At 40.5% G+C, this 27,777-nt stretch overlaps 2 protein-coding genes across 2 annotated transcripts in view; one reads left to right on the top strand and one right to left on the bottom strand.

The window, feature by feature from the left end:
* Positions 1 to 27,777, top strand: part of pcxb (pyruvate carboxylase b) — a 337,084-nt gene that overhangs the window by 177,449 nt on the left and 131,858 nt on the right. The gene's annotated exons all lie outside the window — the stretch shown is intronic.
* The window catches only part of LOC146675193 (leucine-rich repeat and fibronectin type-III domain-containing protein 4), a 32,670-nt gene continuing 30,230 nt past the window's right edge, over positions 25,338 to 27,777 (bottom strand). The window contains exon 7 of the mRNA XM_085400304.1: positions 25,338 to 26,655. Coding sequence (XP_085256430.1) covers positions 25,338 to 26,655 — 1,318 coding nt within the window. The remainder of the gene's footprint in view (positions 26,656 to 27,777) is intronic.

Genomic DNA, 27,777 nt, shown 5'->3' with positions numbered 1-27,777 from the left:
AGTTGAATTAGACAAGCACAAGATTTTTATTTTTTTTTGTAATTTGGATTTCCTGTTGCTGTCATCATTCACACATTTCACAGCACATTTAAATGTACAATTTTCTCTCCTCAATTAAAAATTAACACGATGAGTCTAATCCAACATATACATGCAGCTCAAAACATGTGCCTTTTTCTCCACTGAGAGGTAAATGGTGTTTTTAATCTTTAATCTGGCAACAATGTATAACAGTGTATCAGAGAGCCAAGTCTCTGATGTTTTTGTTGTAAGATTAGGTCGGGCAATAGATGCAAATATTCACTGAAGTGAAAATCTTGATTTGAAATCTTTAGGGTTTTGGTAAGTAGACAAAGTCAGCTTCGTGAATAATTCAGTATCAAAATATCTGATCTTAAGCTGTGGGTAAGAGAAAAGATGCTTTCCAGTTTATTTAAGTTAACATAAACAGAAAATGTCATTAATGATTTCAAAGCAAAAAAGGTTGCAAAGTTTCATTACATCCATAAATCCTCTCTGTGGTCTTTTTCCACCGTACAATGAACATGGCTAAATGCAACAAAAGGTTGAAAATAGGTGAGTTATTTTAGGATAACAAAGTCTACAAGTTTACATTTTATGAAATTTAAATTGGTTCAAGCAAAAAACAAAAACAAAAATGAAAAATCAATTGTAGTTTGTAATTAACCTGGTTGGAAGACAAAGTGCAGCCTTGCTTTTGTGTAACAGTTAGAAAAGTTGCATCAGCTGTGGAAGATGTAGATGAAGCTGTTGGAGCAGCTGGGTAATGGAAAGATTGCAGAAGTTGTTTGGATATACAGAGATGGGCTGGAGATAAATTTATTTTTGTCATCTTATCCTTGAGTAGTCTCTCTTTCCAAGGTTGAATTCATGCGATGGCTGAAATGCAGAATGTTTCGGAGAGGGTTTCAGACATGCATGTGGCCAATCGGTGGATTTGCTCATGCTGAGGTCTTCAGTATTTCATATTTTGAATCATACTTGAAAAAAATCACTTTTTTCGTGTGTGTGTGTAAAAGGGTTTAATGGAGGGAAATGTGCAATGCTTAGGAATAGTGTATCTGAGCATGTATATCACACATACTTTGAGGTTTGTCCATTTTGGGTTGTTATACTGAGTATAAGACTGAAGTGCTGATACCTGTGTGTGTTGCAAAAAAGGTGATCTGAATGTACAGGTTGGACCTAGAGCAGGGCGATATGACCACAACTATTTATCACGATATACATTTGAAAATTTGTGATAAAGATATAACTGACGATATAATTGACACTAGAAAAAACACTTTACAACTCCACAACTTTATTAGTGCAAAATAAACAAAAACAATGTGTTTTCACTTAAACAAGCAGCTGTTTTTTTATGTGCATTAAAGTCGCTGACAGTTTAACCAAAAGGCATTTTCAGTGGAAATCGGCCGACATATCCTCAGCATAACCATGTATAATATCCACAAAACTTAAAGAGGTTATACACACGCACAACACGGTAATATTATGTTGAAGCACAGTACGTATCACTCCGCGAGGCTCCTGCCTATGGTAGCCTTAATGCTCTGACAATCCATCAAGCGGTGCGGCTTCGTAGCTTAGCAAAGTCGTACTAAAACATTTGATAGATTTTCGAGCGCCGTGTACGACATAAAATCATTTCGAGGTCAGTAAACACAACCAGAATTCATACATAAGGCACTATAAGGGGCACTGTCGATTTTCAGAAAAATCAAAGGATTGATTTTAAGTGTGCCATATTTTCCAAACAACACTTTAATAACGACGGCCCGCTAGCATGTGCTACCAAAAATAGAGCTTTGTTGTGTATCTGACGGACAAAAGCTAAACCAGTTCCACACCACTGAAGTTGCAGCATTTTTACAAACTAATTCTGGTTCATTCGTTTTATTCAACGATCCGCTTTCGCCCTTTTCATTCTCCGTCGCCGCCATACTTTTTCCGCCACGTGCGTATGAACACAAAGGCACCGTGCCTACGTGCTTTACCCATATTCTATTGCGATATTTTGTTTTCTTATCCAACATTATATCGGTATTACCGTGAACGGTATGATATGGCCCAGCCCTAGTTGGACCCCTGGCACAGTGGTGCAGCCAAGTGTGTAAAGTCTTAGGATTGAAACGCTGAATCTGCTGTTAATGCTGGACTGTTTTTGTTATTCCATCTTTCAAGTGGTCCAGTGAAGCCAGAGCTGTGTGGAAATGCCGTTTCTTATGCAGGAATGCCACACATTGATAATAACTCTTATTTATTTATTTAATTTAAGTAATTGTTTGAAAACGGTGCCCAAAACATGCACATAAAAATAAATTATTATGAACAAAAGCTTGGAGTAAATGAAAGCAACACTGAAGCTTGAAGCTTTAGCTTGTTATACTGAGTGTTTAACCTACTTTCAATGGCGATACTTTTTTATAACTAACTTTGATGTAAAACAGAAACAAGGTTATCAGTGTGCAAAGGCTTTTTCTTATGTTGTTAAGAGCTGATGAGGATGGTGTGCGCCACACGTCAGCTACCCAGTGTGACCTTGCTCAGTGCCTTTTACATCTGAGGAGGAATAGCCTTCTTTCTGTTCTGTATCAGCATACTCCTGTAAAAGCTCTGAGCCTCATGGACACCGGCAGAGAATGGGACATTGAACATCACGTAACAAGGCCTGAAATTAAAATTGTTCGTGTAAAGAATGGCGGGCAGGAAACCATGACAACAGTTTTCGTAGAGGTTTTTTGAGGAGAACTGGCAGCTTACTTTTGCTACCGTTCAGTTTTAGGTTTGCTTGCATGGGTGTTTATGTCCCAGGGTTGAAGAATTCAAGGACTCGTTCCTTTAATTATTTCACAAACAAAAACATTCTTCACCAAAGTGTGAACAAAGACTTGCTTTTTCTTCCATACATTGCTTTTACCTGCGTTTAAGACACTGGTTGTCATTTCTCTGATCTGTGTTTTAGCTGCTGCAGGCTCAAATTGTTCTGCTGTGCCATGTTATCAAGGACTCTTCAAATCTTGCTCTTTGCTGATTTCTAAATCACCTTCTGCAATGACCTCTGTTCTATTTATCCTTCATCCTCTTTTCTAGTTTCATACTGGTGAGTGAAATCACCTTGAATTTTTTTTCTCTTAACATGAAACACACTCACACATGCACAGCCCACATGCTGCAGCAGCACCCACCTGATACCACAAGTACTAATCTGTCTTCATATAGACTTTTACAGTAAAAAACAGCAGCGCTTCAATTCCTGTGAATCTGGGTACTCCACTGTTGTGGTTACAGTAGGTCTCAGCGTAACCGCAGCTATGGCAGTCATAGTAGAGTCTCAGCATGTTAAGAGCACTTTTACCTTGGAAATAAAAGTTAAAACTAGAGAGTGCACTCAACAACAAAGTTTGAGCTGCTCAGTTGAAGCGGCTGCCTGCTGTGCTGCGTTGTGTAGAATTGTGTTTGACATTTCAGATGTGTTTACCTTCTGTTTCTCTATACAATCAAATGGACCAATATGATGATCCACTTAAAATAAATCCTCTTGGCATCTTTCTTGGCCTCAAGACAACAATTCTGATGGCTATAGATCCAAACGGGACACAAAAAATAAATAAATAAATAAATAAATTGAAAAAAATTGTATTGTTCGATACATATGCGTACCGAACCGAAAGCACTGTATCGAACGGTTCAATATCGATACGAATATCGTTGCACCCCTACTTTTTATGTATAGCAGGTTTTTTTTTTACTTCTGAGTTTCAGTGTGCCGCACCATAAATGTAGACGTAAATCCTCTCATATCAAAAGTGTTAAGACCTTTTTTTAAATGAGCATCATGTACAAATGTAAGCATCTCTGTGTGGCTACGTGTTATAAACTACTGGTGAATATATAGCCTGAAAAGTAAAAAAGTAAATACAAATAAGCATTGGAAAGACTGAGATCCCTGTACCAGATAATTTTTCCTATTTATCAGTTATCTCTTCTTTCTTTGCTTTCATGCTGCTGTTTTAGTAGCCTGAAGATCATGTTGACCAGGTAACAGGATGATCCTTTCTTCCATCTGTTGTGGCCCGAAGTTCCTCCAACAACTACACTTCTTTATTTTTTATTTTTTTGATCCGGGATAATTTAAATAGCATCTACGAAGAGCAGAGAGACAGGAAATCCATCTCATCTGACTTTTCAGTAGGAGGAATAAGTGGTTTAGATTCACTGTGAAACACAAACACACACGCTTGCTTTTTGTCACACACAGTCATGCACTCTAAATCTCATATGAAATAACACCGTGTCTCCAGGGGCTGGGTTATCTGTCTATCTCCTCTTCATTTCACACCTCTAAACAACCACTTGCACGGTACTTAATCACATGAATAGCTTTGTAATTGTGTGTGTGTCTTAAACGGCGTGCCTTTCATGTTTTTGTGAATCTTGAACACACTTTTGTTTTATAATTAAGCGCTAGTCCTGAAAAGCCTAATTTGAGGAAATTCAACAAAAGGTCAAGAACATTGAAATCCAATTACTGCATGGGAATAAAGTCGTGGGGAATGTGGGAATGCTGGATGACTTTAAAGATACTGAGAAAAATATTAAATATATTAAAAAATATAAAAGGCCGTGATGGAAAAGAAAAGTGGACACGTGAAACATTTTTAGTGGTTTGACAAAGTGAAAAGTCTCCAAACAACTTTAAATCCAACTTTCTCTCATTTTACCTGTTTAATGCTATCTATATATTTAAAATCTTTTAAAGGTCGGACGCACAAATCACTTTGAGCATGCTGGACATGGACATATTCAAGAATCTACCGGCAAAGTTGCTAAAGCTGGCCAGAGTTTGGAGCCAGCTGCAAATCGGCAGTGTTGATTTGAGCAAAGGATCACAGCAGTTAGGATGGAGATGAGCGAACGAGAGGTTCTATGTCCTCTTATCTGAATATATAGACAAGCACCTGACATTTGTTATTATTTATAACTCTTTCCAGTAGCAGAGCGCCTCCTTTTAACTTGTTTCAATGAGAGAAAATCCTGTAACTTACTGCAGTTTTGGGGAAATTGGAGGTTGAATAATTTCTCTTATTATGAAAGAAGCATAGTTGATTTTTGTTTGTATTTGTTTGGTCAGTTATAGCTCTTAAAGGATGAGAATCGTCGAAATTTGTATCAACAGGTCACACTCGGTGCATCTCTACTAGCATGTAAACATTGCAGTCCTTTAATAAATCACACCACTACTGTGTGTAGTTCTTCGGTGGTCATTCAGAAACAAGATAAATGCACCTTCAGTGTAGTAAGTGAAAGCTCTAAGCTGCCTTCTCTCGATTTACAAAGCATAACTACATATTGAGATTATATGCTCGCTAAAACAGCGTTTCAGTTCCAACAGCTAATTAAACAACAGACATGAAACAGATGTGTTTGTAGCCAGAACCCGCATCTTGCTGCCACTCGCCAATATACATCACAGTAAGTTTGAACTGGGTGCTGTCAGCTGGGACTTTGAAGGCGGAACCAGGATTAAACGGCTGGAAATTGGCTGTGACAAAAGGAGAGAAGCATGGTAGGGCTGGAAAGGGAGGAATAACATGGGGCTTTTGCTTCCTTTGATTTTCTCCGCCATTTGTTTTAAAGATGGTAGATGATGGTAGAGTGGTTAACAGAGGTTGTGGGTTTAAACCTACTGTGTGTGGAGACGTTTTCTAGTTTCCTGCCACAATAATTGATGATTCTAAATTAGTCATAGGCGGTCAGATCAATTTGTGCTGGTGCTGCGATGGACTCGCCCGCTTGTCCGGGATTTACTGCACTTCTTGCCTGGCTATTGCATCCTGCGACCCTAGCTGGATGTTGTTAGCAGTAAGAAAACTGATGGATGTTGCTCCATCGCCATTCCCCTGTCGCTTTTTCTTTTTCCCTTTTCCCTGTTTGCCTTCCACCGCCTGCTCTTCCTTAACATCACAGCGCACGTTTATCAGCATTCATTTAAAAGAACAAAAACACTTCCTTGATCTTGCTCCCTGCGGTGGTCTGGTCAACTGAATGTTAATTTGTGATAAGAGCGACCGATGAACACTCAAAGAGAAAAGGCAGGAATGACCTTACTGAAGGTGACACTTGATTACACGGGTTAGTAATGTACTCTGGCAGGACACGGGCCGTCTGTCACGGCGTCCGTGGTTTGAGGCAACTTGTTGCAGCATATGTAATTATGTGTTCAGTTCACTAGCACAGAACAAAGGTAAATACTCACAAACTTCGTCTAGCTGTAAATCACTGTGTGTAGGCAGACGGTGAACTGTTCTGGCAGCTGCTGTTCAGCTGTTTTCCAGCGTAACACCTTGAATGGCAAAGAAAGTAGTTATGAATGAGGAGCAATGAATTATAAAGTGTCAATGTGGGCAGTGAGTACAAATGAAAACCAAAGAGCAATTAAAGGCTTGGATTGAGAGTGGGCAGCCGAGCTTCTAAATAGCCGTGCAGACGATGAATATATTCATATGTGGACGGAACATGTTATTTTCACTATGTTTCAAAAGCCTCTGTTGATTGAGCATTGTTTCTAAACTGTTTTTGGTCCCATTAACCTTAGACGCATTCAAAATGTTCATGTTTTTGAGACGAATAAAAGAAAGTGTGTTAGCGGTGTGTCTTTAAAGGTTAGACTTGTGCTGTCAGTGTTTCGCTGACTGAAACCTTTAGAGACGTATTCAGGAGTTTAAATCACACAAGTGTATTTGTGTGCGTTCCCATGCATAGTCATGAATAGTGAGACTTGGTAGAGGTGACGTGAATATAAATGCGCACACGAGTGGGGTCTAAGTAGTTTTAATTAAGGGTCGGTACACACACTGATGTTTTTACTCTCACACACTTTCAGGAAGCTTTTAGGGTTTAATGATCTATTACTCATACACAAACTCCAGAATCTACTCAACACTCAAGCATAAGTTCCCATTGTATGTAAATCCAACTGATTTATGCATTGCAATAAAGGGTCATATATATATATATATATATATATATATATATATATATATATATATATATATATATATATATATATATATATATATATATATCCTTTAAGACTTTGGCATCTTCATTCTTGTGGCACAGGTGCCTCTGATAGCATTAATTGGAAGTAAACATACGGAGTTATCAATCCTCACTGATGTAATCATTGTCCAAGCGCTGCGTTCTAGATGTTTTTCCCTTCGGCTTTTAATTACAAGTTTCTGGAACACAGGGAAGACGTCAGGAGCTCCAGGTTCATTTGTCATCAGATTGGACTCGACGTCATTGGTTTCCTCACATGCTTTCACTGGCGCGCAGCCTCGATTTCACAAAAATCGTTGTCATACAATTTTAGCCGCAGTGGCCATGCATCTGTCTCCCTGTCCTTTTCCCAGGGGCTTCTCTTCTTTCCTCAGAAATTTCCAGCTCTAATTGAAAAGGCATAATGGAACACAGAACTCAATTACTCTCGACCGGCTGGGCGCCTGATTATTCCAGCCACACTGACGAAGAGAATGAAATGCTTTCGTTTCATCTTGAGGGCAGCATTAAACGCAGCAGTAGTTTATTTGCAGGGAAATGTGACAACTGCACCTGCGAATGCACGTCTTTATATTTCTTAAATATGTTTGAGAACCTGAAAAACAAACCCCATCCTTCATAAATGTCAGTTTTGCTAATTCTACGCAGAACTGCTTTAAAAAAAGAAACAAAACCCCATAATCTAGAAATCTGCTTTTACATTAAGTGTTGGCACATCTCTTTTGGTTTTCTGAGTTATTTAACAGCTGGGTTTGCTTGTTTCCGTTGCAACATCTGGCAGCCCAGTGGCTCTGAGTGTTTTTTTTAAAGAATGAGCCTGCAGTGTACCTGCTCTGTTCTCTCCCTAATATAAAATTCTGTTACAAGGCTGCACTCGCTCAGCGTTGGTTTGAAAGTATCTGTTGTTCCCGTAAAGCTGAATGGTTTGTCTTGCTAACCGTTCAGCACAGTTCATCAATACGTTCTATAAAATTTACCTCTGACCACATCTTCCTTTGTTGTTTTGATCTTTGTGTTTTTGTGCTAAGTGCCGAGTTGAGCTCCACATTACAATTACCCTTTTTCAAAATTGCACTGTGTCCATACAATAGTGTGTATGCACACTCATTGGTCAAATTATAGCGTTGCTCAGGCCTTACCCTTCAATTCCACTTAGACATGGGGGAAAAAAGGACTGCGGACTTCAGGTGCACTTGATTGCAAGATTTGAGACAAAGTAGCGTGTAATGTTCTTGTTGGCTGTAAAACTAGCCTTGCCCTTAACAGTCCTCCAGTTGAGACATTTACAAAAGGCCTTGTTGAGGCCATACAGAGCCAGAAGGCTGGCAGAGGTGACATGTTTACAGCTGTCTTGGATAAAAACCTTTCACAGTGGCATTTCATCACAAAGTCGACACTTCTAGGGGGATCGATACGGAAGGAGAGGGGGAAGAAAGAGCGGGGGGAAAGCCCAAAGCTTTGGTTGCTGTCCTGTGAGACTGCATTATTCATTAAGCTTGGATTTTTAGTGTTGGGAAGAAGAAACAAAATATTGATTAAAAGTTAGCATTTTAAAGCAAGTTGAAGCTGAATATGTGAAGCTTCAGCTTGATGCAAAGGCCACGTGCCACAGAATAGTTTTTAATTTTTTTAATATATATATATATATATATATATATATATATATATATATATATATATATATATATATAGCAAATATTACATTTGCTCCACTTCTACCATTAGATAATACCAGACTCGTTTTTTTTAATTACCACATTTAATTACTAGTGAACACAACTAGAGAATTTAGTTATGGTGGTGCTACAGAAAATGTAAAAAGGAGGTCATCAAAAGCATAAGGACTGCTATTCTAGTAGGTGTGAAAAGTCACAGTAATCTATTCTGTAGTATACCATAAATTTGCTGTCCTTTCATTTTTGCCTGCTGTGCAAATGGGCTGTTCTGAGCAGAGGAAATGAGTACCAGTCTGCATTTCACACAGCAGCCCCTTGATCAAAGAACACATTTGCTGAAAGTTGGCGTATTCCTCTGAGGCTTGGGGAAGCTATGTTATGGTAAAGTAAATGTGACAGTCCAGCACAGAGTTTGGCATGGGATTATTTACAATTAGGAATTTCAGGGGGTTTTACACACAGGAAGCCCGTGGGCCACAATGAATCAGCGCAAAAAGTGGAATAACTTTGCAACCGGTCAGAAAGGTACGGTCCTTCCCCGTCCTCGGTAATAAGCTGAAAACCCATTTCTTCCCACATCACCTTCTGTGCACTGAATCATATTCCCTCTGCACATCTGCTGCCTCTAATTTGGTCTTAAGTTTAAAAAAAATTCTCTTATACCTCCATTTCGAAAAACCTTTATCCCCATAATGTTGGTGATCTAAGAACTGAGCTTTATTCTACCATTGCCTTCACTCCTAAGTGGCTCTGGGTAAGAGCATCAAAACATGAAATGAAAAATGTTCCCCAAAATGGTCTGAGGTATCCTTTTACTTTTTTTTCCCCGGTCCAAAGAACCTGCCAGATAGCTGTCAAATAACTAAAATCATCCTTATGTACATAATTGGATAAGTTTCTTGCTCTCCTGAAAGAAAATGATTTAATGGCCTGATTTGATCTCATTAAGTCTGGTAGCAACGGTGCATTTCAGTTATCAGACCTTTCTTTGGGCTTTTATCCTAAGTAATAGTAGTTTACGATGTGTCAAATAAATACACAATACTGAAAAAACTGAAAGATTTTCATCAAGAAACAGTTTTGCATGAATAGAGGAGGATTTGTTTGCCACACACACAAAAAAGAAAAATGGCCATCTGTCGGTTGGGTTTGCCAGTGGCCGTCGAGTGTTTAAACCATAAAACAAGGCTCCTCACCCTCAGAAGAACAAATGGAAAAACACTAAAATCTTGCACTTCTAAACTCATCAGATACACAATGTGTTTCTGTACCGCAGAGCGTTGGTTGCTTGTTGAACTATTTCAGAAGTGAAAAGCCCAAAATTAGAAAGAAATGCAGTCCAAAAATCCCGAAAGGTTACAAACTGATTTGCTTGTCTGGAAAAGATGTTGGACTTGAACTCTGTGGAAGAAATTTCCAAAAGCCCATCTGTCCAGTAATTGGAAGAACGGAAATAGAATGAAGTAGAAAGTTGAGGGAAATATCGGAAAAGTGTTAAACCTTGAGGAATACGAGGCGGGGAGGAGAAGCGTTATTAAGAAGCTTGGTAAAAGATTTGAAGTGCTACAGGAGAGGGAGGGGTGGAGAAAGAGAAATTACTTTGGGAAAGCGCCTGGTGTTTTGGCTGCTTTAATGACTGATTGAGAACAAAAGTCTTTTCTAATGAGTTTAATTATGGCTTGCCCTTAGCCAGGTGTTTGGATCAGCTAATGTCTGGATTCATTAATTGTCAATTAAAACAGAATCAGGCGCTTGCTCCCAATCTCAGCCACCTCTCACAACAAACATTAAAAAGTAGAATAACTGTTTGCTGTGTTCAGCCATCTGATGACTGTCCAAAATCAGATAAGCCTGGTTGGTAAAGTTCTGATAGGAAATGAAGATATTTAGGATATGCCACTCTCCCCCTTGAAGGAAAATGGCATTTTCTTATCGGTGTTTTCTCTGATGATTTTGGATTGGCACTTTGGATTCTGTAATACAGAATGAGGGAGGGGCTGAGGAAGGATAAAAGGAAGGATGCATGAATAGGCTTTCAGATCGATAGAGGAGCCAGGAGGGAGTGTTAAGAATACAGGCTTTTCCTTCTCGAAGGTTTAAGTAATAAGGTGTGTGTGTTTCCGTGTCTTTGTTTTCACATGTGTGCAGGGCTCGGTGTGCTCTTGTGAGAGAATGCGGAGATTTGTTTCATTTTGAGTAGACAATGCGTTTAAGCTTAATGCTCGGGGTTGCTGCTGAGAAAACAAATGCTTTCAATTCAGGATAGCAATAAGGTATGGTTGGTAGGGGGTTGCAATAAGTAGGCTTAGAGATGAGTGTTAAGTGCAGGCTGCACTTTTTGTTTGTCAGTCATGATCATTTTTTTCTCACCTGCCTTTTCATGTCTTCACTTCCTCTGCCACGTCTTAGATTTCTGTCTGGACTGTGCAAAAGCTGAGCATTAAAACGTTCACCAATGTTGGATTTACTGCAGGCCAGCTGCATTACTTTAACTGTGTTCACTCAATCTGACAGCTGAGGGTAATTTGTAATGTGAACATGCCACCCAAACTAGAATTAACTGAGTCTAGAGCGCACCAAGACGCTTAAATGATCACTGCTCTGCATTGTTAAAGAATTTTCACCTGACAGCATTCAAAATGCATCTTAAGTTATGAAATCACCGATTTACTGACACTTTGTAGCAGTTGTTTGTTTATTGCATCTGCAGTAATATTTTCTTACGTTGGATTAAGAAGAGAGGTTAAAGAGCATGTTAAACTTGCTTTTAGGGTGTTGATGGAGAAGTTTGGTGCAACTTCTGAACTTTTCTGTCTTTGTGGATCTAGATTAGGGGTTTCAAATTCGTGACCACTGGCGGCCCACGCCGTATGTTGATGTGAAGAAATATAATGTAATTTGGCACTTGAAGTTACTTTTTTGTTAGGCAGGATTTGTTTGAGTGTAATTTTAAAATAAGTTGTTTAAAAAGCAAAAATAAATAAATTTCAGTTTTATTTGATAGCCACAGAGAAGAAAGGAAAGGGAAGCGAGGACGGATAGAAGGGGGAAGACATGTGGCAAAGGGTCGCGCCTGAGGCTCGAACCCAAACCCGGGCCCTGAGCTAAACTGGCGCCCATGGATGAGGATGCTTTCAGACTACATTGTGATTTGTAGTGAGAGCAGGTGGAAGAGAGCCTGCAGAGATGGAGGTATGATGTGGAGAGGAGAGGAATGAAAGTCAGTAAAAGCGAAAGAGAATGTGTGTGTGAATGAGAGGGAGACGGGTGTGACAGCGGAGATGCAAGGAGGAGACGTAGTGAAGGTGGACGAGTTCCCATCCTGGGGTCAACCTTTCAAAGCAATAGAAAGTGCGCAAAAGAGGTGAAGAAGTGAGTACAGGCAGGGTGGAGAATGAGTGTCAGGGGTGATATGACACTGATGGTAGTGACCTGTGTGGTTTGGAGATGGTGGCTCTGACAAAAAGACAGCAGGCAAAGGTGGAGATGTTAAGTTTCACTGGGAGTGAGGAGGATGGAGAAGATTAGAGTCGATCAGAGGGACGGCTCAGGTTTGGCAGTGTGGAGGCAAGGCTGAGATGGTTTGGACATTTGCAGAAGAAGCATAGTGGATATATTGGACGAAAGATGCTGAGGATTGAGCTGCCAGGCAGGAGGTAAAGAGGATGATGAGGAAAGGAGAAGTAGTAGCCGTATTTCAAAGTTATGAGCCGCCACACCAAACAAGTGTGAGGCAGCACTGTAATGTGTTAGGGAGCTGGGATGCTGTAGGTACGGGTAAAATTTCCTTCTGTTTTTCTGCTGTGTATATATGAGGCTTTTAAAGTGACTATTTTGTTCCAGCAGGACTTTTAAGTGTCCCAGAATAGTGGTGGACTGTGTAAAGAAATGTCAAGCAGTGATACTTGTTTCAAAGGCCAGTGTTAGTTTAGTTTGAGTCTTTTTCTTTTCTTTAAAAGCTTTGTAACCCTGCTGTTCTTATTCTCATGCTTTAAGATTTTCTTTCCCCTTTTATTTACCTTGGCATATCTGTTTTTCACTTCCTTGTTTATTTTTCCTTTATTAGTAAAGGTACTGTGTTTTTTACCACTAAGATTTGCTTGTAACTATGTTTTGTTTTGTTAATATGCAGGTTTGCAAGTGTGTGTGCAGGGTAGTGGTGTTGAGCTTGGTTGACTTGCATGTGTGGCTGAGGTCATGTTGTTTGCATCTTGCACAATTTTATTTGTTTACAATTATGTAAATATCATAGCTTAATTTTGTGTATTCATGTACAGTTCCCTGACAGTGTGTACGCTCTTGCAGAGTATGAAAGCAACAGAGTTGTAAGTGTGGCCGTAAGAGTCCATTATGTTAAGTAAGACTTGCTGCCAGAATTCAAAACCAGCAGAAAGGACGGGGTCATCGGCTTTGCAGGCGTATAACAGTGCCTTCAAGGCTTTGAAACTGAAGTACAAGTGTGAAACTTGTTATTGCCTTGTAAAGAAATAAGCTCCCTGAAGATGTTTGGTGCCCAGCAGTCTCAATTTCTGCATTGTGCAGTAATCATGGCATAACTAGGAGAAGTCATCAGGCCATGGGCGTGCTAGGGTTAAATCTTATTCTGTTTCTTTCTGAGAAATGATCAATGGAGGCAAAGCAGAGGGTGGCAACGGATTCATCTGGAAGCTTTGTGTTTGAGCACAAACATGGCTATCGTAACGTTCTTGTTCCCTTATGGTTCTGTGCAGGTTCTCAGTTATCCAGGTCATTACTGGTGACTCTAGTGACCCGAATCTTTTTCATATGTTGACTTGTAGCACCTCTCACTTAATAGCGAGTTAAAAGTGCTCAGGAACATCTGCTGGGGAACACCCCCCCCTTTAAAGGTTAAATACTAGGTACTAGAGTTCCCCTATGGGCTACACATTTAAGGAAAAATAGAAACTGAACTGAGTCCTTAATTCTTTAGGATAATTTCGGTAAACATCCACTTTTTTGTATTAAAGTTAGAAATGTGATCAATAAGAAAATGGCGAGCATCTTTCACTGCGTCTGGATAGAGTCGTTACCTGTTCCACGCACTGGAGGAAGCTCTAACATCTGTTTTCAGTCACTGCATAAATATTTAATTATTCACATCTTGTCTGAACAATTGCCCACAATAGAACACTGATTAAAGCTCACCCTTTGCTGAACTTTGCATTGGTTTTACAGAATAATCAGTTGGTGTTCATGTAGGTGACTGACCTGAACCTTTTATGCTTTAAATTGTGCTGCTGTCTTTATGACGTTCAATCCAGCCTGTGCATAATAACTAAGAACGCATGAGACCGCTGCAGAATGACTTCATGATTCATTATTTCTTTGCCCACAGACACGAGCGGAGTCATCATTGACAAATTATAGCTGGAGGCTGGTGCCATTTTCTCTCAAATAAAACCATGATCGGAGAAAGTTTTTTAATATCTCAGAGTCTGCTCAAATGGTGATCAATGCCTTAATCTTTTTTTAAATAGGTAGCTCTTTTACTGGAGCAAATAAATGTGTTTGATGATCAAATGCTCCAGTGCATATTTTCAAGTGGAGGAAGGGCTGCACATTTGTTTTCTCTCTGTGGTATTAGTGCTTTGTTCCTTCGTTTTGAAATAGATTTTGTGATTCTGTGTTTTTCAAATGCTTCAAAGGTGTTTGTATAACGATGGGAGACTTTTTTTTTCTTTCTCATCGTCTTAAAGACACTTCATGTCCCAAGACTTCCTCACATTTTCTTATTCCCCCGTCTCAGAAAGTGCTATGAGCGCAGCAGAGCAACATGTCTACGTCTGACATCTTTGTATGCAGTTAAACTGCATTTTCCATGGCAATAATACACTTTCTGCAGTGTCCTCTGCACTGTTGCTCGCAAGCATTTGGGGATATTGTTAAAGCTTCGCTGTTTTCTGTTTATTTCCTTCCAGATGGAACAAAGATTTTAGTAGACAGCGCACCAAGCTCTGTAAAACACTTTCAGTATCTTAAAATAATCATGTCCTGCAGCATTGGGCCTTTAGGCACGGGTAGATAAGGGGCAAGGTTAAATGACTTACTGGTTGCTAAGATGCAAAGTCAAAGGACACTTTGAGCCCACTTTCAGCAGTTTAGGTGCTAAAGTTGCAAGTCAGTGTTTGAGGGTATAAGACAATGTTCTTCAATCAGGTCGGTCAGTTTATTATAGTTTATTCTGTGAGTGACTGATTTGGTTACAAGCTGAACGTGGCAGCCGAGAACAGTGCAAGTAAAAGTTGTTGCCTCTGAGAGAAACTCGGCCTGTCACATGTGTCTTTTTATCTACCAGCCCCACCTATTCCACTACTTTCTGTAATATTTCAAACTATGCACTGTTAAAAAAATACAAAAACGATTTTTTGTGGATGCGTTTGCATTGGTGCAAACATGCACATATTTCCATTCCGACTCTTGTTGAATGCTTACAAGCAAATGTTTGGTTTTCATTAGCATCAGTGCAGCATTTATTCTAGGAGTGTTGCCACAGATAGAAATGTTGCATTACCATCAGGCCCTGTGACCATTTCCCAGATGACTTGATTTTTCTTTCTTTCCTAGTCCTTTTTATTGGTTTAACAAAGTTTCTTGGTTTCTAGATGAGGGCTAAAGAAACCTAAAACTTTCCACAGAATCTGTCTTATATTGGCTCTCAGACACAAAGAAATCCTACTGTCAACATCACAGAAAAGAAACTACAGAAGGTCCCAAGATGAGTTTTTACTGCATCTTTCTGATCATGAGTATGAAGGAAACCTGATGTGTCAGAAGAGTAGGTGGTGGCATCGCCATATGGAGGACAAAAGAGACTGAACAGTGGGAAAAATGATGAAGAGAGGCCAGGAAGCTCCCCTTTCATCCTTTGTTCTGGGGAAAAGTGGTGAAGAGATGGGCAGTGGGTGGCATGTTGAGAGATAATGATGAGCTGAGTTCCTGTGGTGAAGCAAGGAAACGGAGGAATGTCGCATCAGGGGCAACGTATGAGAAGATTGTTCAGAAATAAAAGCATACTGAAAGGAAACGCAGAGAAGTTGAGAAACATCAGTGAAGAGGCGTAGTGGTAAACAGAGAAGACGTTGTGGAGACGTAGAGAATAAAACCTACTCCTATTTTTAAGGTACCAGTGAAATGGCATCCTCCTCTAGTTGCAGCAGCGGTCAATCAAACAGGAAGGTGCGGAGTTGAAAGAAGGATGGAAGTGAGAGGAAATGGCTGCAACAGCAAGCACTGCTCTGATGAAAGTGGGGGGAAAATGGGACAAACTGAGTAAATGGCAAGTTTGAGACTGACTGAAGGTAGTGACCAAGAAAGGGGGTGAGAGGGGAAAGAGGGGGAGTCTGGCAAGATGCAACCAGTAAAATTTAAGGAAAAGAAAGAATCTTACTTGGTTTAGATAAGAAATCAATTATCAAAAATGAAAACTTAGTAGGTGTCCCAGTTTTCTCATTTTAATCTTTATCAAGTACAGTATAGATTCAAATCACTGTTTCCTATTACACTGATTTACAGCCAAAATAAACTTTAAAATCTGGTGAAATTACTAAGTTGTAATATCTGAAATTCAATGTATTGTGTGAAATTGTTATCTGATATGCTATTTGGGCATTTCTAAGAGTGAGTGTCTTCACTGGTTGGATGCTTATTTTAAATACGACCGCTCTTCCTAAACTATTCATCCAGTTGTATGCTCGTATGCAACACAATTGTCAAATTTTAAATTTGACGATCCCAGTAGCAGGAAATGCTGCAAAAGTTGTTTAAACTTGTTAAAAACATTTAATCTGGGTTTTTCTTTGTGTAAAACTTTTTTAATGTATTGAGGGGGAAAGTGATCCAACAGCTGTTTAAACTGTTATATTGTTGTTGCATGTTACAACTTCAAAAATATTGTCAACTAGTGTTGTACACAGACAATATGGTGTTAAGTGGCTCTGCAGTCTTTAGAGCTTTGTGCAAATTACAAGTTAAAATTCATGGCGACCGTGGCAAACTGAACGGCGACAAAATTTGCAAGGGCGAAGCAGCTAAATGAGAGCGTGTGTAACATTTGACTAAGCTGCTAAAGTACCACGCTGATTTCTGGGTTAATTTTCTTTTCTGCCTTTTAGAGTTTTTGAAACTCCGATTGTGCCGTAATCCAGGGAAAATTCCACATTCAGGGTTTAGTTCTTAATTTAACCTTGAAACATCCTCAGATCTTTATACCCAGTTACCTTTTGCTGTATGTTGCCATACTAAAGTAACCTATTACTACTTTGTTTTTTCTTTTTTAAAGAATGAATAAAGGGGATATTGAGAAATGCAGGCAAATGTGGGAAATGATGCAGAAAATGAACCATAAAGGGAAAACTGAGAGACAAGGACAGAGGGGCAAACATGAAATGCCACAATGTATTTAGGTGAGATAAAAACTGAATGGAGCCGACTATTGTTTTAGCAGTGCAGTACTGCTATAACAATGAAAACTGAGGACCAATAAAAGACTCAAACACTCAGTAGTAGGGCTGAGAATGAGGCAGAGAATATCGTCTTACAGTGAGGAGAACATATTAAAATGAGTGAAAGATTGCCAAAGTGAACTGGCAAAACAATAGAAGAGCCAAGCGATGGCGTAGAAGAGAGCAGGGAGGTCAGAGAGAAGTGGAGATTACGAGTGAATGCAGTGAACAAAGGATTGAATGAGAAGTCAGTGAAGGTGAAGGAGAGCAAATTAGATAGAAGGCTAAATTAAAGATTGTGGAGAGTGTGAGAGAAAGAAGAGAGGAAATGATGCATGAAGGTAACGCCGTGCAGGAGGCTCTGTCTTATATCATTTTAGCACCTCTCTACTTCCAGCATTGGCTCCACTCCTCTTTCCTACCGTTGCCTTCTTTCTCCACGCCTGCTCTTGTATGCTGTGTAGCATAAACTGCTAACTTGATGGAATTAAACACGCCATATGTTTGCCTCATTATCGATGTTTTGCACATTGCCTATCAGCGCTTACATTTGGGTAACACTTTTATTCTATTCGGATGCTCAGCTATCTGTAAGTGTCTAAATAAGGGACTAAGAATGAAATCTGGTTCGCTGTGTCATGCATGGTCAATTAATCTTTCTCCTCCCGATTTGCTACAATACAGGAGGTCTCCTCTACGCTCTCTCCCTTGATCTGTATCTTTCTTTTCTGCAACAACGTCTTCGAGGCTTGCTAATGATATTGTGATTGCAGTAAATGCAAGGGTAAGACTGTTAATACTTTAAATCGGTGCATAAATATTGTCAAGGTTCCTTTAGATATGACTGTAAGGTAATATTTACATGCGCGTTCATCAACCTTTGTCATTAGATGTCTCGACAACCTGTATTTATCATTCAGACTGCATTTCCCCTTAGCCTTGTTAACCGTGATTGGAAAATGATTCAATGCTAGACAGAAACGGTGATTAGTGTCTGGCTGGTTTCTATATGTTGAAGGCTCAGGATAGCGTTTTAATTTGAAGAACCAATGAGTAGTGCAGCTTAAAATGGTAAAATTACATCTTTTCACACAGATGAGGATTTTAGGTTTACTGGAAAGGTGTTTTTAAGCCATGTTTTTACAAAAATCAGCTTGACTGAACAGCATGATTAAAGTCTACTCACAATAATATGACATGCAGGTGTGGTGAACGAACCATCGTCAGACTGTAGAGCAAAAATTTAGTTAAATCAACTTTGCTTAAATATTTTCAGTGGGGGAAATCATTTGATCCCCTGCTGGATTTGTACATTTGCTCACTTACAAAGTGATGAACAGTTTCTAATTTATGTAGTAGTTTCATCTTAATGGGGAGAGACAAAATATCAACTGTAGATCCTGGAAACCCAGTGAGTTTTATAAAAGATTTAAAAGATGACTTGAAAGAGATGCATGTCATTGATTGAAATATCTATCCTCAAGCAAAAAATAACTCTGTACAGAAACCCCTGTTTGCAAGCCCAGCCGTGTAGTTGGTCACCAGGTTTCTGTACATCTCAGGTGGGATTTAGGCTCTCTGCTCTTTAGCCCTTCAGCTCTCTTCGCAGCTTTTCTACAGGACTGAGGTCACTCCATGACGTTAATGGGCTTCTTCATCAGCCTCACTGTCATGCTGAAAGGCTCATCCACAACCCTTGCGGCACACAGTCCCGTTCATCGGCTGCTCAAGTCCCCAAGTCATGTTGACGCCAGGGAGTTTGATATTGGTTTCGTCCGATCCACACTTTTCTCCCAAGCCGCCTCTGAATCGTTCAGATGATGATCATCCTCACTCCATGAGGCAAGATCTGGCACGGAGCTCAGACTGAGGGCAATTGATGAATTTTATATTTCTTCAAATTTCCGACTAATCATGCAGTTGTCACCTTCTCGTCAAAGCTTATCGCTGATGGTCTTTTAGCCCAGACGATGCAATGTTGTCCCTGATATCCTTTCACAGTTCTTTGGTCTTGCCCATGGTGGTGCACTGATTCTGTGAACAGGTGTTTTATACACAAATCAGATGGCTTAAAGGTGATCAAATACTAGTTCATTCTGTGACATGCAAATCAGTTTATAACTTTTACGTTTTTCTAGATTTCTTTCTTAGACATTTTCTCTCCATTTAAAGGAAAAGATCATGAAAATTAGAGGCTGTTCATTTCTTTGTGAGCAAACTTACAATGATTATTCTGCCAAGTGAGCTTAAGAGAAACAATGCTTTTCTTGTGGACGTTACTTATCGCTGTAAATTAAACTCTCAATCTCACACTTATAGCCACTGTATCCTGTTGACACTTGACGTAAAAGTGACTAATTAGGTGAGAAGCCCCGTGTGATTTCTGCTGCTGCTCCGTACTGCATTCACTGAACGGTGATTTAAAAATGTATTATACTCGTAGGTAAAGCGCAGTATCTGAGAGTAGGGCTGCTCGATTATGGCAAAAATGATAATCACGATTATTTTCACTGAAATTGAGATCACGATTATTTGACGATATTTATTTAACCCTTTAAGACCTACTATAGAACCAAGTCCGCCAGAGCTTATATTATTTTTTTTACATGCTGTAGTGCCATTTGTGGGAGCATTTCAAGTTGCTATACATCAATACAACTGTTATAGCCCATATTTTAATAATATGTCTGCATTAAGTCCATAGTAATTACATAAATTGCAAAAAAGTGCAATAAACTACAAAAAAAATTGAAAATCGCTTTTGTTTTGTTTACATATATTTCTACTTGGAGAAATTTAAGAGGCTTATCCCTCAAAACCTTAAATACAATAAAGTTGCAAAAAATAGTTTCCCACCACAGGAAATTTATTTTGAGTGTCTTCATAGTTTTATTTTGGAGATACAGCAATTTTTATATACTGCAGGAAAAACAAAAAACAATCCTATGATGCAAATTTGCAAAGAAAACAGCAGGTGCATCATTTCACTGTGGGAAGTGTTAGGAACAGCTGATAGGAACGGCGAAGCGTGTTTCTGGAATATTATGTTTTTGTTCCTGCAAGCGCTTTTTATGCAATTTTTGCAAAGCTATATGTGGAACGAAACCGTGACCGAGGACAAGCTGATGGCATAAGATGTAAGTACAACTCCTCCGGTTTCATATGCAAAACAAATTATTGCGCTAGCTTACACGGTTCAGGTTCTACAGGGATTTAAAAATAGTTACGCAAAACGGAGCGTGCTGCTCTGACCGGCTTTAAAGGGTTAACAATGACTTTAAAAAAATAATATAAAATAGTGTGCAACACCACTGAAGTTTTTTTTTTTTTAAACTCTTTTCAACCAACGGCAGTCACTCTCCAAATAACTTCTGCTTAGCTTTCCGAGCTTCCCTCGGGTCCTCTTAATCAGCGGTCTCCAACCTTTTTTGCGCCACGGACGGTTTATGCCCGACAATATTTTCACGGACCGGCCTTTAAGGTGTCGCGGATAAATGAGGGAGGGGCTAATAATCGGCTCAGTCATTTTTAATGATCGTTGAAAGCCCAGATCGTAATCGTGATTAAAATTCGATTAATTGAGCAGCCCTATCTGAGAGGGGTTTCCTGTGTGCATTTTCTTCTTCATATTTGTAATCTCCAGCTTTACTTAGAACCTCATTTTCAATAGCTTTGTGTAGTCATTTGTCATAATTTCAGGCTGGTGAGACAGCTGCGTAGCACTCATGGAGTGTTGGGGTTGGTAATAACGTTTTCTCAGATGTTCATGGGATGTTTGTCCATTAGACAGATGTCTTGTTTGCTCCTTTTTTGTCAAGGTGTACACTTCAGTATGTTCTATAACTGGTCCAACTGGTATCTAGCACGTTAGCTGCTGACTCTTAAAGCATCCTGAGTAAGCAGTTAGTCAGCACACTGCAGGGAAATGCATCATACCTTTATCATAACTGCAAATGTCAGAGGAAGTTTGGCTGCTGGCAGACACAACCTTTCGGGATGCACCAATAAGACGTGCACACAGAAACATGCAAACGCTGCCAGAAGGTTATCTCGCAGTGCACAGACACACGTTTGTTTGCTGAAAGGTAATTTTGTCTGTGGCTGTGAATGTTTGAATGTAACTCAGCCTTTTTTTTAATTGTGTGAAATTGGGACAGGTTTTTGCCATCGGCAAAAAAAAGCCAGGGGGAGAGTTGTGCTGCATTGTTGCTCTTACCTGTCACACTTAAGTGCACCCATGTACATGCAGGCAGACACGCAGTTTTTAAAGGTGACTGTAGCAAAGACTCTGGCCACATTAAAAGGAAGACTCTTATGAGTTTTAAATCAAATTGCCCTCCAGCCTCATGTGTAGAGACACGCAGGTGCGCGCACACTTTCCAGCACACCGTTTTACTCCCCCTGTCACTGTTGATGGTTTCATATTCGAACACAGTCTGCCACTCTAGCATTGCCTGGTGTCTGATGCTCAAAGCACAAGAGGGAAAAAGACCCTTTTTACCCCATCCCTGACAATTTGCATTACAAAAATAACACACACAGACTTATCACACTGTTTGATTTCGATCTCTTCCTCAAACAGATTTAAAAAAGTGTCTTACTTATGGGCATACTGTGGACACTGAGAGGCACGCAGTGAAAGCCAAACTTCTATCTCTATTTCCTTCACTTTTCCTTATCGTAGTCTGTCTCCAGGTGTTTCAGTAGTCTCTCAGCCGCACCCCTCCCTCCATATCTACATTTTGGCAGCATCTGCATAGGACTCAACAGAAAGTGGAGACAGGAATTAAAAAAAAAAAAAAAAAATTCATGAAATATAAGACTTTATTCTCAGGTGGGCTGAAAAACTAATTGGAGTAAATATTAAACCGAAGTAAAATAAACAGTTGTGCAGCCCTGTGCAGGAATCAGTTCATTTCAGCTAGGGATGCAATGAATCACAATCTCACTAATGGTTCATGTTGGTTTTTCCTTTCCCCATTTCTATTTTTTGTCTTTGTTTTTTGCCAGGGACACACAGAAATCTTCAAGTCTTAATGCCCTTCATCACAACAACATTTAGCTACTGCATTATTGCTGCGATACAACATTGCCACTGTTGATCTTATTGTCGATGTTTAGTGATGCACCAAATTCAGCCCACTGTTGAAGTGTTTTCTCAGCAACAAAGTGAAATAAGTACGAGAAACTCGGATTGTGCTGGTGGGATAGTTTTCCCCCATCTAACCTCAGAAAACCTCAGAAAAGGGCAGAGACGACTAGATCCGTTCTACCTCCGCTTCAGCTTTTTCCGCTATGACCTGAAAGATGTAAATAATTAACAGAAATGATGTTTTGGTTTGATAGTTCATGTTTGACACTTTTCTTCTTCTCGTATGTTTAAAAGTTTAATTAGTTCTGCTCAGATGCAGATTGCTGCCAGCTCGCTTCGTTTCCAAGTGAGTGTTGATCTCAGCTGCAGATAGCATTGAAAGGAGCTTGTAATGTCTTATATTGAAATACAGAGCCTGTCTGAAACCAGCTAATATTGTTGATAATAACAGAGCATCGGTTTCAGGATCCATTAGCCTGACGGCTTTTAGTTCCCGTTCTGTCTGTCTGTTGTCACATCAGCGCTCTTTCCTATTCTGTGTCATATCCAATCTGTCCTTTGAAATCTTGTTTACACCTTTTTTCCTTCTAAACCCATTTCTGTCTGTTCCTGAGCTCATTGATCTCCCTTCTCCTACCAGTTTGCTTCTTTTTATGTTCTCTTTTCCTCATGTTTTTTTCTTTACTGTAAGAAATGTTTTTAATTACCATAAGAAATGTTACTTCACCCTTACCTCCTAATCAGCTCCACTGACTGACAAGTAAACAGCTTCATTTTCGCCCCACAGATGTGCGTGTGCGCTGCAGCTTCTTTGACTCACAAGTTTGCCTGGAGCTCAAAACATTTTCATGAGGACTGACTCATCTTCACAATTCTGTCCAAGTGCAAACTAAACCAAAGCAGCATTGGCACTTTTTTTTTTATTAAACTATATCCAATCTAATTTTGCAATAGATTTAAATATAACACTGAAATCTGCTGTTGTAGATGCACCAAAATACACACGATTAATATTCAGATGCAGTGCTTCTTTCTTTTTTCCCCCCACGCATACACAATGTACTTAAGTAGTCAAGCGCACAAACATGACACATGGCCATGCGTTAATGACTCAGTCTCAGTTCCATACATGTAAATTTTATTATTTATATCAAGTCAAGAGAACAATATTGACTTTGGCAAAATGAAATGAGAACAGAAAGGAAACAACACTGATTGTTATTATTGGAATTGGCTTTGTTTAATAGGCATCTGTGTGTGTGTGCTTGCCAGTTTGTTTTGTGCTGTGCGCTTATTCTTGTTGTTGTTGTTGTGGTAGTTAATTTAACTGCCTAGTCATAATCATGTTCTTTCCTACTCACGAAGATTTCTTGTCTAAAACAAAAAAATCACACTTTTCATAGTTTGCGTTCGATCCTAGAATCACTCCCCAGAAAACTTTGAAAAACAAACACATGGTGCGACAAGTAACATTATTTTATTTATATACTATATATGTATGTGTTTGTGTGTCTCTCTCTCATAGAGGTTTTTAAGAGTCTTCCAACAGATTTTATAGCGTTTAGTGGCTTCTGCAGCAGTTTGATTCATTTACTGTTTTGTTTTTATTTTTTTTAAACTGCTTCCTTTCTGAGAACATTCGATTTGGATTTACCATGAACCCATGTGGCACAAAGGAGTTTGAAGTCACACAAATGAATTTGAAATTTTAATTCCCATTTAACAGTTTCCGCTTTCTCACCATGCTACACTGCTGAAAATAAGTTGTACTGGTTGTGGCGTATTTAAACATTTCGCTCTGCTTTCACTCTCAGTGGAGCTCAAGGACGCCTCTCACCTTAATTTTTAGGGTTTTTTTTTCCTTTCTTTTTTACAGCATATCCAGAAAGCACTAAACATTTTTGAAACATGGAGTCTACTTCACCGGCTCGCCCCCCACCCCACCCCACGAACATTCATATACACACAGGCACACAAATGCATCCTGTCCCTGATCCATAGACGCATGCACACTTGCGCATCCATTAGCATTATTCATCTGTTTGGTCCATTATCATCTGACATCCAATACGATCTCGTCTTTTACAAATGCACACGCTTACACGTTCCATTGTGCACTCCCGTCTCCATTTTGTAATCCATATCAACTCCATTGTAATTCCAGTGTCTTTCTTTTAATAATGTCTGGGCTCCCCTCGCTGTTTCCAGCCTGTATCGATTGATCATGTCCAATGCACCCAGCTCTGTATTTATACTCCCATAATCCGCAGGCGCAGCGAGCCAAAATCATTGTCCAGACACAGAGGACACATAAAAGTCACATTCAGAAAAGAGCTTCAAAATGGCCGGCTGCGTGAAAGCCAAAACAACAGAGTGGCATCCAGACCTTTTCACTGATGTATTTCTGTCACAAGTATTTCTCCAGTATTAACAGTGGTGGTGTTCTTGATCCGGTGTAAAGCCTCATGGTGGTGTGGGAGCTGAGACTGGAGAATTGAGTGGTTGTGTTAGTGTGATCCACACAGGTCACAACATCTCCTCCTCCTCTGCTGTAACCCTTGTTCTGTTTCCTTACTGCTGTTTTCCCTCATTATTTCCTTAATTTACATCCCCCCATGTCCCTCTCACATATTTGTTTTTTCCTTTCACTGCGATGATTGTACTTTCTCTTTCCCCGTCGCCTTGAATTTTTAAAGATTTTTTTTTTTTATTAATTTTTTTTTTGGTCACATTTCTCTGCCATCACTTTCGAGGTTCCTCGAAGAGCCTCTTACAAATCCTGACCTCACTTCTTGGTATCCTCCCTCCTCTCAGCTCACAGGGCAAATCAAGAAGCTGCATTAGTGACACTTGAGTCACCTGCTCTCCTTCCTTCCTCTGAACTGGAAGTTTTTCATCTAAAACAGTTTTGCTTTTGTAATCCCTCCTCACCTCTTTGGCCTTCTTAAATCAGCATCTCATTCAAACTGTCCTCGTACAGAACCCTTTATCCCCCTCCACTTTTTGTAATCCGTGCCCCTATACGACGCTTTCCTCCAGTTCTTCCGCGCTCTTTCCATCCTTTCCTTTTTCCCTACTCCTGTCTTTTCCATTATTTGCTTTCCCGGGAGTAATCCCAGTGTTAGAGTTGGAGTTGGTGGCGTTATAAGCATGAATATATCCCCTTTGGAAATCACAGTGACCCCCGAACCCGCCGCTGCTTTCGCACTCGTCGCTCGTGGTCGACGACGCTGTGCTTGCTGTCGAAGCGCACTGCACCAGCATTCCATGCAGCGACTGGCTCCGCCTTGTCCAGATGACGCTTAGCCGCTTGGCATAACTGACAGCGCCGTAGCGCCTGGCGACACTCGCTGCGGCATCAGTCGCTAGCGCGACCGAGGAGCCCATATCGAGCGAGTGCCTCCGTTTGCTAACTGTTCCACAGGCGGGGCTCAGAGGGGAAACGGGGCTCTGATAAGCCTGTGAGGAGTTCCATTTGTCCCTGCCTCTGGGTGCGACTCTCCAGTCCAACAGCTCCGAGTCTCTCAGGGGTGCCGCGAGAGAAAAACTAGCACGATTGGTCAGCTCTCGCTCCAGTCGGGGCCTTGGGCGCTCCCTCTGACGCGACTGACGGGGAAGGGTTGAGGGGGGAGAAGGGGAGTAGTAGAGGGGCGTTCTGTCACTTTCTGAGGTGTACGGTGGCGCCTTGTCCAACTTTCGCTGTCTCACCACCAGTGCCATCTCACTTCCTGCCCCTGTCGTTGTGGAAACCACGCCTCCAGCTGAAAGAAACTGCTCCAGGTTGACTTTAGGTTTCGGCCTGGGCTTAGGAGGCAGTTTTGGAGGCACAGAAGAGGCTGAATCGGCCTCTTTTTCCTTTTCATTGTCCTTCTCTCCTCCTCTCTTAGAAGGCAGACCATTGGGCAGGACCACCATCATCATGTCTCCAGAACCATTGGATTGGTAGCATCCGCTACCGTTTCCTCCTTTGTCCCCACCTCCTACACTCCCCTGACAGCAGGCCCCGCCTCCTGCCTCGGTATTGCTGCTGTGACACATTATATGGTCCCCGTGATTGCAAACGCGGTGGCGAACCATGAGTGCCACAGTAAACACAAGTAAAGTGACAACAACAACGCCGCCAACCAGTATGGTGAGTGTCCCGCCCAGAAAGTGGGCTTGCAGAGAGCGACATGCAGGGTAAACATCCTTGGTGGAGAAGGTTGTGCAGCCCAGAACCTTTGTCGCAGCTAAAGATGTGATTGTGTCATCAAAAATGGCCAACACGCAAAGATTATAGTCCACACCGGAAACCAGGTTCTTCAGCAGGAATCGATCACTGGTTGACGGTAAGATTCTAAAGAGGGAATAAAGGGAAAAGAACATGGGTCAGTTACATAAACATGGACGGTGCACAGAAATGCATAGCGTCTGCTGTAATTTGAAACCTGACCTCGATATTTTGACTAATCCGACCGAATTTAAGAAATAAACGGTTGAAGATTGGGAATACAAGCGGAGGAAATGGGTGTAAAGGGAGGGCTAGAAACGGCACCGGAGTAAATACTGCAGTAGGGGAGTGAGGGGAAAATGAGGCTATTGATGGGGAGCGCGCCTAGGGAACATGAAAAGAGAACTCTGTCTGCTCATTTGGAGAGCAGGAGCGTGTCTACGTATGTGGGGATGTATTCGCATCTTTGCGGGAAGCAAACATCACAGCAAAACTCTACACATTTGGTCGTTTTAGGTTTAATTTCTGAATTAAAGTTAAAGTATAGTTGATGTTTGCTTTTCAGCAGAAGTTATGAAATTAAGACGTATATAATCTGGCTTTGGTCTTTTAGAGTGCAGATGTTTTCCTGTGTGTCTGTAATGAGTGAGAGCTTGCGTGGGATAATAAAGAGAGAAGTGCTTTGAATGTGTCCTCATTTTAAGTGTTCGAGCAGCCGTTATAATATATATATAACAAATGGGCGAGAGGTGAACAATAGAGGGATACTGGGGGGTAAAGACGGTGAATCGAGGGAGCAGACGTTACATAAGTTGCATGTGATTTTTTTATTTTTTCTGTGTTTGCACCTGGATCTATGTTTGTATTTATGGGATGAGGGAATAAACGTGTGTTTTGATGCCAGTGGGTTTGTGTATGTGACATGCCAGGGTAAAGTGTGTGTGGGAGACTGAAGCGCACCTCAAGTGTCGCTGATGGGTATGACTCTGCCCTCTGCATTTCCAAACCTCTTGTGTGGGCAAGTATGTATTGTAGTTTTGTTTTGCTAACCAGAGTATTTTGTCAGTAGTTCCTTTGTTTTTCCTCTGCATCACGCTGTCCAAGTCCTTTTTTTTCCTCCATTCGCTTTCACGCTACATCAAAGGGCTTATTTGTATCCTACGTTACTAACCATTTCAGCTCCCCTCAGACCTGAGCTACATCCTATAAATGCCATCTAGGATGACTCAGACATCCAGGGAGCTGCTG

The sequence above is a fragment of the Rhamphochromis longiceps genome, linkage group LG3 (genome assembly GCF_057381845.1).
Source record: "Rhamphochromis longiceps isolate RC_006_pf linkage group LG3, R_longiceps_female_GT1.1, whole genome shotgun sequence".
Classification (NCBI taxonomy): domain Eukaryota; kingdom Metazoa; phylum Chordata; class Actinopteri; order Cichliformes; family Cichlidae; genus Rhamphochromis; species Rhamphochromis longiceps.
This window is presented reverse-complemented; position numbering and strand designations above follow the sequence as displayed.